This window comes from Mesocricetus auratus, unplaced genomic scaffold (assembly GCF_017639785.1).
Source record: "Mesocricetus auratus isolate SY011 unplaced genomic scaffold, BCM_Maur_2.0 Super-Scaffold_2245, whole genome shotgun sequence".
NCBI lineage: Eukaryota > Metazoa > Chordata > Mammalia > Rodentia > Cricetidae > Mesocricetus > Mesocricetus auratus.
Genome location: NW_024429180.1, coordinates 3,803,239 through 3,820,000, shown reverse-complemented (window position 1 = coordinate 3,820,000; position 16,762 = coordinate 3,803,239). Strand labels below are relative to the sequence as shown.

General features: G+C 43.8%; 1 protein-coding gene across 6 annotated transcripts in view; it reads left to right on the top strand.

The window, feature by feature from the left end:
• Mbnl2 (muscleblind like splicing regulator 2) overlaps nucleotides 1-13,346 on the top strand; it is a 164,516-nt gene extending 151,170 nt beyond the window's left edge. For all 6 annotated transcript variants that reach the window (XM_040744936.1, XM_040744901.1, XM_040744919.1 and 3 more), the window contains one exon: nucleotides 10,559-13,346. In XM_040744936.1, coding sequence (XP_040600870.1) covers nucleotides 10,559-10,573 — 15 coding nt within the window. In that variant the 3' untranslated portion in view covers nucleotides 10,574-13,346. The remainder of the gene's footprint in view (nucleotides 1-10,558) is intronic.
• Nucleotides 13,347-16,762: the final 3,416 nt, after the last annotated feature.

The following is a 16,762-nucleotide window of genomic DNA, read 5'->3' as shown; positions in this document are numbered from 1 at the left end:
CCAACAAACAAGGTGATGAGCAATGGAGGAAGACTCCCTGCCTGTATTGACCCGTAGCCTCCACACTCAGGTACACACACATGCATACACACACACACACACACATGCATGCACGTGCACACACACACACAGGCACACACGCATGCGAACAAAATCTGAGACTAGTTCCTGGGTGGCTATACACCCCTCCACGCCGCCCCTCCCCCTGCTTTCATTATGCTACGGCTTGCCCTGCCTGCCACTTTTCCTCCTGGCTCTCATTTGAACCTTCTGGCCTAGGGTTTGGTCTTAGTTTTTGCCTTCTTTCACAGCTGCCGAGCAAACGTAATCCCGCAGTTCCTCTACGAATAAGCGCACAGCGCTCCTCGATATGATTTTAATAACACCAGGGGGACAAGACCAGGGAGAGAAAGGAAGCAGGGTGCGGGGGAACCTGCCAAAAGCCCGTCATTCTTGGGGGACGTGCCTTAGAATTTCATACGCTGTTCAGTTACCATAGAATATAAGCCGTTACTGGAAGGCAATCTGAGGACAGCCCTCCCGCCTCAGAGCGAGCACGGTGGAAATGGTCCTTAGGATTCGCCCGCGGGTGGAAGAGGAAAGCCGGGACCAGAGTGGGGAAGAGAGGCCTTGCTGTCAGAGTCACATGGGGGCTTCCATTAGTCTTGATCCCCGCCCCCCCATGGATAAGCTGGTCCTGCACCCATCAGTGACGATCAGACAGAAGAGGTATGTGAGGAGAGTTCCTTTTCCTGTTAGAAGGACTCACAGTGGCAGGAAATGCCACCTTCTTAAAACACAGGGCACACCCGTAAGGGGAGGTGACTTTTGTCTGGTCTCTGTACATGAGCAATTTCTTTGCAAATAGACACAAGCCCCTTATTTGCTTACGTTATATATTACATCTCAACCACACTGGAGTTGTGGACATGGTGTTTTAAAGCCATCGAGTGTCTGTAATGGATTTATACGTGGTGTGGAAATACACTTTCTAACTGAAATGGTCACTCTGGAGCAATCCCCCGGGTGCTTTGGAGCGCATGTGTGAGAGGCAGCGTGTGCTGCCTCAGTGTGAAGACACTGCAGAGCTGAGCTTGATCAGAGTCACACCGCAGTACACACGGAGTCTAGATGCTCACACACACAGCTCGTTTGAATAGGAGACGTGGGTGCTTGATCAAATCAGGAGCTTACAGTTACAGATTTTATCCTGATAACCTGTCACTGTGGGCCTTGGTCGATGATCTTTAATGAGGGTGTGTTACCACTTTTCATATAGAGAGACCAGTTACTGATATTTTACGTGGCGGTATCTTTTTTTTTTTTTTTTTGTAAATGTTAGAACATATACACATACACCCAAAGTCTTCCATTTATCAACAGCAGGATGGAAAAAAAAATTGTAAAAAATGAGTCAGCAAAACTTGGTCTCACTGGAGATAGAGAAGTTGACCTTTCTGTAGTAGGGTTAAACAGAACGGCGTTTGGAGCAATACCACTCTTGGAGGAACCGCCCAATATTAGAGGTATACCATCCGGCCTCAGCCCCCTTCGCTCAGAATGAAGCTGTCAATTGACCCTTTGCTCCCGGTAGCCCAGGTTACACCTTTTCTGCACAAATAAAATCTACATCGGAAAGTACGTTAAATGTGGTGGCGCTCTGCCTTCCTTCAGAACAACAGTCCCCCAAAATAACGGGTAAGGCTTATTCTCAGAGTCCGGGGTGTAAGGGATTAGTAGAGTGATTGCTAACACGCTCAGAGGTCCAGGTTCAGCTTGAAGCATCTCAGCAAACAAACCGTGGCAGCACACGACTCCAGTGCCAGCGGTGGTGGGGTAGAGGCAGGATAATCGAAGCTCAAAGCCATGCCTGACTACCTAACAAGCATGAGGCCGACCTCAGACTAAATGAGGCCCTGTCTAATTCTAAGACAACCTTTTCAAAGTGTCCTTGCACGTACCACTAATTAATTACCTCTGAACTTTTGATACAATTTGTTTATGAATGGTCATGAGATAGGCCAAAGATCGTGTTTACTTGAAAGTGTACGTGTGTTGACATTAAAATTGTAGCTTTACTTAATGGTTTCAATCTGATACTCAGTAAGGTACAGAGACATTTCTGTTTGACTTCAGTAATTCATACTGTGATTAAACACCAAATTACACTGATTCAAAAGTTTGCAAATGCCTACTGCTGCAAGCAGAATATCCCGTGGGTTTTGCGCCTCTGACAGCATCGGGAAACCTGACAGGAATGGCTTCTCCACAGAAGAGGTATGGGGCTGAAGAGCAAAGACAGGGAGAAAATTAAACAGCGGGAAATCTGAGCAGGGAGTAATGCCATTGGAGTGGTACAAAGACCAGAGAGAGGAGGAGAGGTGTTGGGACATACGTCATCCACAGAGCTAGTTCAGTGTGTGCAACACCTGGTTTCAGTCCCAAGGCAGAAAAGTAAGTGAAGAATTAAGTACCAGGCTGTCAGGCAGCAGGCAAGCCTCTTTAAAATAAATAGTAACTTTTGTTTCAGAAAATAGGGAGGCACCCTTCTGCCACTGTGGCAGTGGGGACAATTTCCCATGCTTGCAGAGGTCTGAGACTGTGGAAAAGCCCTTGTAACACGAGCTGCCTCTTTCAGACATTTCCTTTCCTTCGGGTGGAATTTTTGCTCGTTGGCCACATTTCCCTCTGTTACTCTGGCCCCGGCCTGGAGGGCTGCTCTTTTTATCTGCGTATGACAAGAAGTGAAAACACTCGTGAGGGAGGACTAGTCTGTTTTTCCAAGCTATTTCACTTACCCTGAAAGGCTACACAGGTGTCTTTTGTGGCCTAAGGGTCCCTGCTCGTGCCTGCTGCCTCTGACTCACCTGCTGGTCCTCAGTTACTTCCTGTGTATTCCTCCAGACACCGAGACTGGTGATTCCTGTGTGCCCAGCCCCCACCCTAGACACCGGGCACATAGAGATGAATTAGACACCCCTCCTGGGGGATTTACTGATTGGTTAGTGAACCTGCCTGGAGACACCCTCCACAGCTTCAAGTCCGTGATGCCAAGCTCCTCTGGGGTTCTTCTGTTGTTCAGCAAGGCCGCACAAGTATCTTGTAAGTCATATTTTATCCCCCTCCCCAGAGTTGGCATCATAAAGACAGCATTTGACGGCTAGTCGCGAGGCAAGTGTAAGGAAAACATTCCTCTCGCTTCTTTCGTTGTTTTGTGGTTTGGGTGCACGGGTGTCTTCACCAAAATGCCATCTACATCAACAAAGCGAAGCTGCTCATGAGTCCGGTGTTTGAGCTACCTGCCGTCTCTGAGGATACGATTCCCGAATCCTGGCAGTGAGTGCTTTCTGTAGGGGATGCAAAGGTTCCTAGAAGCCACGTAGAAACTCACCCTTTTGAGAGCACATGTTCAGCTCCCAAAGAGCACCCGGTCTCTGAAACGCTAGAGCGATCCCATGATGCTCTGCCATCTTTGCTCTCTGAAGACAGGCATTGGGTTCAAATTGAGTGTTTCCTTTTCCACACAAACTATTTTTGCTTTCAGCCATTTCATGCTCCAGTCAGGTCTCTTGCAAGTGACGGACAGACAGTTCAGCCTAAATCTAAGTGACAGCACCACTAAGAAAGAGACGAGACCATGTGACTACTTCATAGCAGGTGACTGAGTCTAGGACAGAATGATCGCGTATTATTTTTAGGTGGTGGGTGTCTGCTGGTCTGGTGCTGTAGTCCTGGGTGTGAACACTGAACGTCTGAAGTTTCAGGGTTAATGCCCTGGTAGACTTCTCTCCCAGGCCTTCATCTTTGCCGCCACTATCTGCCCGGACAATGCTACAGCTATGCTCAGCTCAGGAAGCAGCAGTCTTGACTTGGTTGGGTGTCTCCTCCACAAAAGGGAGTCTCATGCGTACACATAACAGCCTGCTGCTGAATACAGCCCAGAGCCGGATCTGAGCCGCACACAGTCGTTTTCTGTCATGTGGGCCAGTACACTGTCTGACTGTACACTGACTGATGTGACTGTACACTGTCTGACTGTACACTGACTGACCTTACTGTACACTGTCTGACTGTACACTGTCTGACCTTACTGTACACTGTCTGATTGTACACTGTCTGACTGTACACTGTCTGACTATACACTGTCTGACCTTACTGTACACTGTCTGACTGTACACTGTCTGACTGTACACTGACTGACTGTACACTGACTGACTGTACACTGACTGACATGATTGTACACTGTCTGACTGTACACTGTCTGACTGTACACTGTCTGACCTTACTGTATACTGTCTGACTGTACACTGTCTGACCTTACTGTACACTGTCTGATTGTACATTGTCTGACTGTACACTGTCTGACTGTACACTGACTGACCTTACTGTACACTGTCTGACTGTACACTGTCTGACCTTACTGTACACTGTCTGACTGTACACTGTCTGACTGTACACTGTCTGACTGTACACTGTCTGACTGTACACTGTCTGACTGTACACTGACTGACCTTACTGTACACTGTCTGACTATACACTGTCTGACCTTACTGTACACTGTCTGACTGTACACTGACATGATTGTACACTGTCTGACTGTACACTGACTGACTGTACACTGACTGACCTTACTGTACACTGTCTGACTGTACACTGTCTGACCTTACTGTATACTGTCTGACTGTACACTGTCTGACCTTACTGTACACTGTCTGACTGTACACTGTCTGACTGTACACTGACTGACTGTACACTGTCTGACCTTACTGTACACTGTCTGACTGTACACTGTCTGACTGTACACTGACTGACTGTACACTGACTGACATGATTGTACACTGTCTGACTGTACACTGACTGGCTGTACACTATCTGACATGATTGTACACTGTCTGGCTGTACACTGACTGACCTTACTGTACACTGACTGACTGTACACTGTCTGACCTTACTGTACACTGTCTGACTGTACACTGACATGATTGTACACTGTCTGACTGTACACTGTCTGACTGTACACTGACTGACTGTACACTGACTGACTGTAAACTCACTGACATGACTGTACACTCACTGATCTGACTGTACTCTGTCTGACTGTATATGACTGACATGACTGTGCATGACTGACGTAACTGTACTGACTGACATGACTGTACACTCACTGACCTGACTGTACTCTGTCTGACTGTACATGACTGATGTGACTGTACCCTGACTGATCTGACTGTACACTGACTGATCCTCATAGACTTAGTATTCCCTTACACAGAACCTAACCCAGACTGTTATATATAGCAGCATAAGGGGTACAGTTTAGTTAATTCATATGATTTCATTTCCTCATGAATAAGTAGATTCTACTGCAACCGTCTGATGTTTTCACATCAAACGGCTACAGCCAGAGGAACCACAAGTGGTTTGTGAAGGCAGTCCTAGTTGGAGGGCAAGAGTGTCTGCCTTTCCTAAACTGAACTGTAGATTTTATGGGTACGAGTGTCTTCATCTTTGGGTGCTCTCCTTTTAGTGGGGAGGGGATTTGAGAACAATATTTTCAGTGTGAAGTTTTGACTTATCACGCCCGACGGACCATAAGCATACCTTTTTTTTTTTTTTTTTTTTTTTTTGGTTTTTCGAGACAGGGTTTCTCTGTATTGTTTTGGAGGCTATCGGTCCAGCCCAGCCTCGAACTCACAGAGATCCGCCTGCCTCTGCCTCCCGAGTGCTGGGATTAAAGGCGTGCGCCACCACCGCCCGGCCCATAAGCATTCTTAAGAATGTTGCCTCCTTCTCCGGTCACAGCCATGTTGCAGTAAATACTGCTTTCTTAAGGGACTGGTCCACCAGGGACGCACATAGAAATGTGTCTCATCCAATACATGTGACGTACTTCCTGTTGTCGCTCGCCTATGAGTCACAGAAGCCCGAAGCAGCGGCGCTCTGGGGGGTGGGGTGATGGGCGTTTCTTGCCTCCGTTGGGGGGAGGCTGGAGCGGTATGGAGGTCATGGATCACTCAGGGCCAGCTCTAGGGCCGTCAGACAGATCACACTTGTCTCCCATTTCATGCACCAGGCCGGCTCCTCCAGACTCGCCCTGTGGCATCCCCTCTCCCTGATTCACAGGCTGACGGGGGTTCTTCCGAACACCCTTTTCAAATAGCATGTTATGAGGTAGAAAAAAATTCTTCGGACCCACAACCTCCCCTAGTTCCAGGAACCGGTCTGAGACAGGCCAACAATTTCATGCCCTGAAGAGAACTCTCATGCCAATAGCAAAGTTAGCGAACATCTGGTGTGTGCCAGCCAGTTCATACTGCACAGACCTCCTTCTCTGGAGAGCATGACTGCAGCACACACTAGGCTCGCATCTGACAGACGCTCTCAGAGCCTGAGAACTGAAAATCAAGAGCGTAGACACTAAATAAAACTCGGGCAGAAACAGAGAAGGCCCTTTAGGAGAACTGACCAGCCAGCTCTCCATTCAATCTGCACATAGACTTTCTCAGACCTAATGAAGGTTTTCAGTTCCTCCGCCAAGAATGTGTGGCCTACAGTGCCTTAAAATAGGCACCTGGGTACCAACCTCAGCTTGGACTAAAGGCAGAAAAGACATTGCTGGTATTTAGCCTGCAGTGCTTACATTTGATGGACTGTTTTAAAAGTTTGTTTTTTTTTCAATGTGTGTGCAGTGTGTGTGTGTGTGTGTGTATGCATGTGTCTGTGTGTCCATGTCTGTGTCTGTGTCTGTGTCTGTATGTGCCCATGTGAGTAAAACTTCCTAGAGAGAATGATGACAGAGGCATCAGCGGGAGGTACAGGGAGGCTATCATCCTCCTGACATGGGTGCTGAGAACCCAGCTAGGCTCCTCTGGAAGAGTTGGGAGCGCTCTTAACTGCTAAGTCACCTCTGTGGGCCTGATGCTGTAATTAATCACGTTTAAATGCACAGACTCAAAACTAGGGTGTGTTCACATCAGATCCATAGTGTATAACACCTGTAAGCCTGGTATTTTAAGAGTATGACTTGTGCCCATATTTAGTGTCCAGGCACCTCTGAAACCTCCAGTCCATCTGGGTATAAAACCTGTCACGAAGAATAGTGGAGAAAGAGTTAGAGACCTGGAGTGGGTATACAGATGGTACAGAAGGAAATCTCTGGGGTAACTCTGTAGAAAAAAAAAACACAAAATGTACCTGCTCGTCTTTAAATTGTATCCCTTTAGCATCAGTTAAAAACACAATCTGACTAAAGGAAAGAAGGTCAAAAACTGAAGAGAAGTTCCTGAAACCCTCTTCCCCACCCCCGCAGCACCCTCAAAACCACAGATCTCTCCTCTCCCTCCCTCCGTCACACACTCCCCTCTTCCCATTTCCTGCAGTGCCCCCAACACACACACACACACACACACACACACACAGAGAGAGAGAGAGAGAGAGAGAGAGAGAGAGAGAGAGAGAGAGAGAGAGAGAGAGAGAGAGAGAGAGAGAGAGAGAGAGAGAGAGAGAGAGAGAGAGAGAGAGAGAGAGAGAGAACAAGGGCACAGTTTTGAACAGAGTGGCATTGGCTGGCTGCTGTTCATCACCTTAATGTTTTATTTCCAAGGGACACTTCTCCCTAGAGCAGTGGCTCTCAACCTTCCAGATACAGTTTAGCAAAGTCCCCCCACCATAAAATTATTTTGTTGCTACTTCATAACTGTAACTTTGTTACTTTTATGAGTTGTAATGCAAATACCCGATATACAATCTGATGTACAACCCCTGTGGGGAGTTGCAACCCTCAGGTTGACCACTGTCCTAAGGTGTACTTCATTCAGACAATCCCAATGAGTTAGAGTTCTCAGAAAAGAAAATGAACGATAAGTGTCGCCTACACATGGGACTTCTGAGGAGCAGAGCTGATGCTTTCCTGACCCCTACGGTCCAATTCCGGGACCTCTTGAAGTCCACAGCTGCTACGGAGTGTACGTCATCTTTCTTATCCAACACACGCATTTCACGGAGAGACAAAGGTACAGCCCTGAACAGCCGGTTTTCTGGTCTGGATTCACAGTAGCAGTCACACTTCAGCACCACCAGAACCCGCTTTCGACTTTGGCATAGGTTGGGGCAGAATGGGAAAGTCCTCCTGGGTGAATCCAGGCAACTTTTAGTTGCAACTTTGAAAACCATCTCCAGTCCAGCTGCTCAGTTTTCTCTTTGTCGCACACAAGTTCGAAGCATCGCTGTAAATTTCTGTAATGCAAATCCACCCATCCTCGTTTTATGGGGATTTTTTTCTGTGGGGTGCCTGTCGTTCCAGATGTTTGTAAATTTCATTCTGTCTGGCTCTTTCGTCTAAGTCAACAAAGCAGGGCTGTGCAGCTTTGAAGCATACATCATTATGTGTTTGTCGAAAGCACTAGATGGCCCTATATCTTTCAGGATCTCTTGCTACAGTAAGAGAAAATGGGGGCGGGGGAAATAGGACATGATTTGATGTCTTGGAAAGCAGTCCTGTTGTACAGATAGCGTGGAAGCTCAGGGTGAAATAGAAGAAATTCTTATTTAATAACTAACTGTCTAAATCTTTAAAAAGTAATAATCTATTCAGAGAATCTAAATGTCACCTAACTATAATGGTGTCATATAAAGACAATATGACACACGCATTCACAAACTAGGTCCTGTGATAGTATCTACATATAAAAATTACTTGTCCTTATTCACATCTACCAATCTATTAAACAAGGGATTCTATTTTCCAAATTAGCTTCAAATTCCAAGGAATCTTTTTAAAACACAAATGGGGTATGGGCGGGAGAGAGACTTAGTGGTTAGCTGCGGTTACCGCTTTTCCAGAGGACCCAGGTGTGGTTCCCAGCACCTGAGTTGGGCAGTTGAGAACAACCAACACCCTCTTCTCAGCATCTGCCCACACGTAGCACCCCTACTCGCAGACATGCTTGCGTCCGTGTAAGCAGAAATGAGTAAATAAGCCTTAAATGAATACGCTTGGTATCTGAAGCTTTGAACTTTCGTTTCACATAAACATTTTCTGTAGGTCAGCCCTTTTCGTCAGTTCGATACACATCTGTATGCCTCAGTAAAGTAAAGGATGGATATGTTATCACTTAACAGACTAGAAACATTACATCTGTATGCCTCAGTAAAGGATGGACATGGTATTGCTTAAACACACTAAAAGTACTATGTATGAACTATTGGCGTGCTCAAAGGAAAAAAAATACCCATATGCGTGAACTCCGATGTAGCAGGATGATAAATTACATTTATTTATAGAAATGACGCTTTTCCTGGGGATTGAAGCCTGATTACACCAATTCTAGCTGATATTCACCACGATGGGTTTCATCAGTTATTTCTTAGGGATTTTCGGCTATTTTTAACAAATAAACTTCCGTCCATTAATTATGCAAAGTTACGTCAAAACACCGCACGAAGAGCAAACGCTTTAGATAAGATTTTGCATTTAAGCTTGGTATTTAGTGGTATAGACCACATAGACAAACCCCCTCACCTTTACAAATGCATGGGATGCAAAAGGGACCTGATTGGGCTGGGGATTTACTTGGCGGCAGAGTATTTGCCTAGCATGCGCAAGGCCTGGGACCCAACATCCAGTAATGCAAAAGCAAGGACGGGGACCTTGAGGGTTGTCTCCGAGGACCACAGCTCGGATCTCATAGTAAGCTAGTAGATCCTTGCTTGAGCTTCCTCTGTACTTGTGGGTTTGTTAAGAATATTTTAACCGCCGGGCGTTGGTGGCGCACGCCTTTAATCCCAGCACTCGGGAGGCAGAGGCAGGCGGTTCGAGGCCAGCCTGGTCTACAAAGTGAGTTCCAGGACAGCTTCCAAAGCCACAGAGAAACCCTGTCTCGAAAAACCAAAAAAAAAAAAAAAAAAAAAAAAAAAAAAAGAATATTTTAACCGCCTAATCAGGTTGTTACCCTTTTCCTGTCTGCTGTGACGTTTAAGCATATCCTGCCTTTGAAACTGGTTGCTGTTATGTCTCGGTAACAGGATTATGTTTGATGAGACCTATATCTTTATCTTTGGATTATGAACTAACCGTTAAAAACCATATGATTAAATCTTAGATATTTATATATATATATTTATAGTCGAGATCATAAACAGCTTCCGAAGGAGTAGATTCTCCGACCAGACTTTCTGGTTGCTAGAGCAGGCACCGGTCGGATAGTCGTATGAACAGACAGCAATGGGAAAATGAAGGGAAAGGATGTGAGAGGCTGAGGTCTGAGCAGACTGCCTGCCCACATACATGCTGTCCTGGTGTCACAGAAAGAGCTGTGTGTCCGAGTCATCATCCCTTACCACAGCCACACAGAAAGAAATGGCCAAGTGTGGAAACCCTCAGCAAGAAGGGGCGGAAATTTTGCAAAGTTAATGGTTGTATCAGAATTATGAGAAATTGGAGATCATTGTATTGTCAAGTATGGTTTTGTTTGTTTTTTATTTTTTGCAGAGAGTAAAACTTGTACTCATTATCTTCCCTGTAGAGAGTCTAAACTGCACTTGTCTTTTCCTTTAACAGATAATTCTGAAATAATCAACAGAAATGGAATGGAATGCCAAGAATCTGCATTGAGAATAACTAAACATTGTTACTGTACATACTATCCTGTTTCCTCCTCGATAGAATTGCCACAAACTGCATGCTAAACTTAGTTCTTCTGGAGAGACCACAACCCTAAGGCTAGTTCCACTATGTCATATATGAGTATTAAATATGGTATGCTTAGTATATTCCAGCCTAAGATAGTTAACTACCTGAGACCAGCTGCGATGTTCAAAGGCATAAAGGATGAGGTTTTCTTTTCCAGGGTTCTAAGCATAGTTTCTGTCCTAGGAATATTGTCTTATCTCCGTAACTATAGCCGATGCAGAAAGTACAGCCAATATACTCATTTCGACTCAGAAAAAGTTTCAAATTTAGCAATAACCAGTTAGCATTAGTTTAAGTACTTATTCCAAGGGCAGGTTCGATTCTAGCTCCAATCACCGTCATTTCATTTCCTGACTGGATCAAAGGGTATGATTCACTTCTTGACGAGACGAACATTGCAGCGAGGACCAGAAGTGAAGTAAAAAAAAAAAACAGACACCTGCCTCGCAGGTCTAAAATTGGAATGGCAGTTCAAGCACAATTTCTGGGGACACATCAGAGTGTGGGATTCGGTTTGCCTGGAGATGCCGCACTGAATCATGGGATTCTAGGATTAACATTGCATAGATTGAAAAAAAAAAAAACTTTGCACGGTATGAGCTTCATACCCACCCAACAAAGTCTTGAAGGTATTATTTTACAAGTATATTTTTAAAGTTGTTTTATAAGAGAGACTTTGTAGAAGTGCCTAGATTTTTGCCAGACTTCATCCAGCTTGACAAGAATGAAAGGCTCATGCCAATAGATGAATCTAAGGGATTGGTCTTTCAAACCCGCCCTCCGGTCGCCTGTCCCCCAATAGCTCTTCTATACTAAAACCTAGTCCAACAGGGAAGCTGTAGGTGGGGAGGTCTGTATAATATTCCAGTTTAAGTATGTCTGAGTTTAGTCACCACAGATGCAAACTGTGACTTTAATCTAAATTACGATGTAAACAAAACCCAAGTAGATAGTTTTCACTTTTTAAAATATCCATCACTGTTTTGCATTTCAAAAGTTGGATTAAGGGGTTGTAACTAACTACAGCATGGAAAAAATAGTTCTTTTAATTCTTTCACCTTAAAGCATATTTTATGTCTCAAAAGTATAAAAAAACTTTAATACAAGTACATACATATTATATATACACATACATATATATACTATATATGGATGAAACATATTTTAATGTTGTTTACTTTTTTAAATACTTGGTTGATCTTCAAAGTAATAGCAAAACAATTAAATTTTGTTCAGAAAGTTTGTTTTAAAGTTTATTTTAAGCACTATCGTACCAAATATTTCATATTTCACATTTTATATGTTGCACATAGCCTACACAGTACCTTCATAGTTTTTAAATTATTGTTTAAGAAATGAAACAGCTGTTATAAATGGATATTATGTGTAATTGTTTAAAACATCCATTTTTCTTTGTGGACATTTTAGTGGTTGAAGTATTTTGACTTTTGAGATTGAATGTAAAATATTTTAAATTTTGGTATCATCGCCTGTTCTGAAAACTAGAGGCATCAGCCATATCAATTTTTTTGACTGAGAAAAAAAATCTGCATTTAATTCATGTTGGTCAAAGTCTAATTACTATCTATCTTACATCATAGATCTGATAACTGTATCAAAAGAAAAATCACATTCTGAGTATAATCTTGCGTAGTGCTTGTATCGTGTTTGTTTTAATTTGTGGAGAGGTATTATATCTAACTTGTATCACTTTGGTAGTTTTCATCTTTGTGTATTATTGCTATTTGTAATTTTCTCAGTTATAACGATGTAGTTACGCTACAACTTGCCTAAAAACACTCATACTTTTTTTTTCTTTGCTTATTCATTTAAACTCATTGAGAAGATAGTAGACATTACTGAAAGGTAAATTATGGGAATTACTGAAATATTTTTGTAGACTAATTGTTGTAACTGTCTTTTTTTTTCTTTCATTTCATGACTTTTATTTTAAAAATTATTAGCACATAGCTATTTTAAGCCCTTTAATAATGGAGCATCGAAAACATCACCTGTATCCCCCAGCAAATATAGATGACTGTATTTTTTACTATGATATCCATTTTCCAGAATTGTGATTATAATATGCAGAGAGTCAAATATGCCATTTACAATAAGGAGGAGGCAAGGCAAATGCATAGATGTACAAATATATGTACAACAGATTTTGCTTTTTATTTATTTATAATGTAATTTTATAGAATAATTCTGGGATTTGAGAGGATCTAAAACTATTTTTCTGTATAAATATTATTTGCCAAAAGTTTGTTTATATTCAGAAGTCTGACTATGATGAATAAATCTTAAATGCTTTGTTTAATTACAAAAAAAACAAAAAAAATCACCAATATCCAAGACAGGAAGATGTCAGTCCGACAGCTACAGCAGTTAGGAAACTAACTCCACTTGTACGGAACTCCATTTCACTCTTGGTTTCCAGGGTGTAACAGCGCTTCACAGACACATTCTTTCAGCCGCACACCACCGGTCACATTTCTACTAAATCTTTCCGTAACACTTCCTAAAGAATCCCCTCATTCGTTATCTTACAGTGTGAACGGGAGTCTAATTTGTATCAATTCTATGTTTTGGTTGTAATATTCAGTTCACTCACCCAAATGTACAACCAGTGAAATAAAAGAAGCATTTAAAAGGACTGTGTGAGCCTCCTTGTTTAGACGGGTCATCAGTTGGACAGAAAAAAAAAAAGAAATGTTTTTTTTCTGGTGTAGTTACCACTCGATGATATTAAGTAACAAACTCTTTGAATGGGAGAGGGGCAAAGCTTTGTATTTATTTATTCATGGCCTTGGCTCTGGCTCTTTCTCTTTTACACTTTCCTCTGAGGGAGCGCATACAGCTGTGCGTGTGGGGGGTCGAGGAACAATTTGGGAGAGTTGATTCTCTCCTACAGGATGGGTCCTGGGGACTCAGCTCAGGTCATCAGCCTTGGCAGCAAGCTGAGCCGTCTTTCCAGACCCAGGCTTTGGCTTTTCGGGGCAAGAAAAATAACTTAAAAGTGATCACTTGGAAAATACATGCAGCACCGTTTAAAATTAACCACGGAGCACCCCGCCATCCGGTCCTTTAGAAAAGAACTTCAGTAAAGCAACTGGGGCCCAAGGGTAGGAACATGAGTTTCATTAAAAGGAAAGAAAGTAACCGTTAGCCTGCCGTGCGGGCTTCTGGGAGAAGCTTAAGTGGGCAGCGTGATGTCCTAGCAAGAGTGTATACCCTTAAGACTGCCTCTCCCGGGGCTGGAGAGAAGGCTCAGTGTTTAAAAGCACTGGCTGCTCTTCCAGAGGACCAGGGTTCAATTCCTAGCAACCACATGGAGGGTCATGACTGTCTATGTAAGTTCAGTTTCAGGGGATCTGACGCCCTCTTCTGCCCACCACAGGCACTGTGTGTATATGGCATGCAGACATGCATGTAGGCAGATCACCCATACGTAAATAAATAATAAAAATAAAGCTTTAAAGAAAACCCTTTATCTCAAATCTGAGAGGGTGTTGAAAGCAGTCTACCTTATCTCTTTAGCACAAAATTATTTCGATATAAGATGTCAGGTGTCTTATGTAGTTCTCTGTCAAAAGAAAAATGTTATTTCCATTTTGAACTGTCTAATATAAAAATGACATTTCAGACCCAGAAATTCATTGTTTGTCTTTAGTCAAAGTCTGGGGGTTTCCGTTTGTTTGTTGGTTGGGTTTTTTGTTTGCTTGCTTGTTTGTTTGTTTGTTTCTGAAGCATTACAGGATCAGGAGCAGCCAGGCAAACTGAAATAATAGTCCACATTCTGATGCTTCTAGAGCGTCAGAGCTATTTAACATACTGACTCCCTAAAGCATCATCCCCACCTAAAGTATTCAAGAGTATGAGACATTGAGCAACCAAGCCATTGCGCCAGGTGCTTCCCTCTCCATAAAAAAAAAAACTGAGTCATTGTGAATAAATATGGTTCCCAAAGAATGGATTGATAATGACTTCCCTCTGCTCCTTGGTGGAGAAAGGGGGTGGGGGCGAGTGGCAGGGCAGACCTAGGCTGCAAACCCCATGTTTAATAGTCTGCTAGATTTCAGTCAAGTCCGCGCTGTCAGTGAGGAGAATTGCTAATGCTAACAACTGGCCCGTGGTCCCAGCTGTGACAGAAACCCCTAACTCGCAGCACGGCAGGCAGGCACACACCATTGTGCTCAGTGTGATGCTAGTGTCCGCCCCCACCCCCAAGTACGGAGATCCGTGGCTCCACCGGGCACATCCCACATGTTTGGCAGCCAGCACACAGCTCCGGTCTCCTCTCCCGGTGGTTCAGTCCCTTTAAAAGCCTGCCACCTGGAGGTGTCTTCCCAGCACATTGCAGGGAAGCGTCCACGTGTGCCGCGTGGCTTCGGTTTAATAAGGTTGTTTCCGGTACCTCCCTTCCCCCCCCCCCCCGCACTTTGAACTGTCTTCGTTCAGTGAGGAAGAAGCAGCGGCTGGTGTGGTTCACATAGGTTTTGCCCAACCTCAAGCCTTACGAAGGATTCCCTTATACTCGTGGCGTAGATGAGACATAAAAGCTCGCGAAAGTTAGGCGACCCTTCTGTGGATTGGAACTTCAAGCCCTGCCTCATCCTACCTCCTCAGCCCTGTTGCAACGCACATTCTCCTGGCTAAACTTTCATTACAGTCCTGAGGACAGTATTGACACACGTTTGAAGTGAAGTCCTAGCTTAAAACTTTGACTTCAGCTAAGGAGGTTTTCTTCCCTATCGAAAGAATACCATGCAAAAAAAAAAAAAAAAAAAACCTTTCTAGTTATATACTGCAAAATACTATGAGAGATCCAGGACAGATCTTAATTCTTTATTAGGACCAGGCGTGCCCTCCCTCCAGGGTCTCCCGGTTTTATTTTTTGTCAAGTTCCATATGGTTCGCCTAAAATTAAACAGAATGAGAGCCACTGAAATTCGCCCAATGATGATGTTTCATGAAGTCAGAGAGCGGCCAGACTCATGGATGTAGTCCCAGAGACGATGTGACTTGAATGTCTGGGGAAAATAGCCGGAGAGAATAAATTTCTGCATAAAGGTCACAAAAGGCCACACGTGGAAGGCATTCCGCTAAGATCCAGTTGTGTCCAGAGAGGCCGAGAAACGGGATACAGCTCTTGTTTGCCTTGTCTCCTGGCGGGTCGTCCCAGGCCTTTGGTTTACATAAGCAGAAAAGATTCATATTGGTTCTCATATGCACACTGAAACAATAGAAATGAGGTCAGTCCTTTTCTTTTGCTAGGATAACTTCCTTTTCAAAGGATAGCTCTCAAGCACATAAGCCAAGAGCTATGGTTACTAGGGTCCCTTTCCCTGGCCTCTACTGAGTCCTCAAGCTGAGGGCTAAAAACCTGTGCATTGAAATATGAAACACACAGACTTAACAGATGGAGAAAATGCATCCAAAATAGCTTGACAGGCTAAAGAACCCTAACCCAGAGCTCTAGACGTGTCTGGATAAATTGATTGGGTTTATGCAGATGTACCAAACAAAGCCCAGATTATATGCATATCCCATACCCAGGACTCTTCACATATTTCTGTGGGGGTATGGTTCAAATGCTAATCATCTTTAATAACAAACTGTTTTCTAGATCTACAGAAAGGAAAGATCAGCGTCTGTATGTCACAATGGTTTAGTGGCTAAGAGCTGGGTTTCTGCCCAAGTTTAACTCTCAGGTCTACGTTTGAGCAAACTAAACATCAGTTTTCTTCATCCATGATCTGAGACTCACAACTGAGTCTAATTCACTGAGACATAATGAGATTTAAGTAAGAGGATATGTACCAGCCCTGTGGAGCAGGCCTTGACACAGAACAATTGCAGGATGGCCGTCAGCTACTCTTTCTCAAACAGTATTCAAATGAGTGCATGGGTCCCACCACAACTAATTATCTCCGTGTTCCATCCAATCGTTTGTTGGCAATGAGGAGGCACCTCTTTTGTTTCCTCTGTGACAATTAACGCGAAAAGCCTATGGGTAAGTTATAGGAAATGTATAATGAGCCTCATCCTTTTTGTGGAAACCTCCAATTA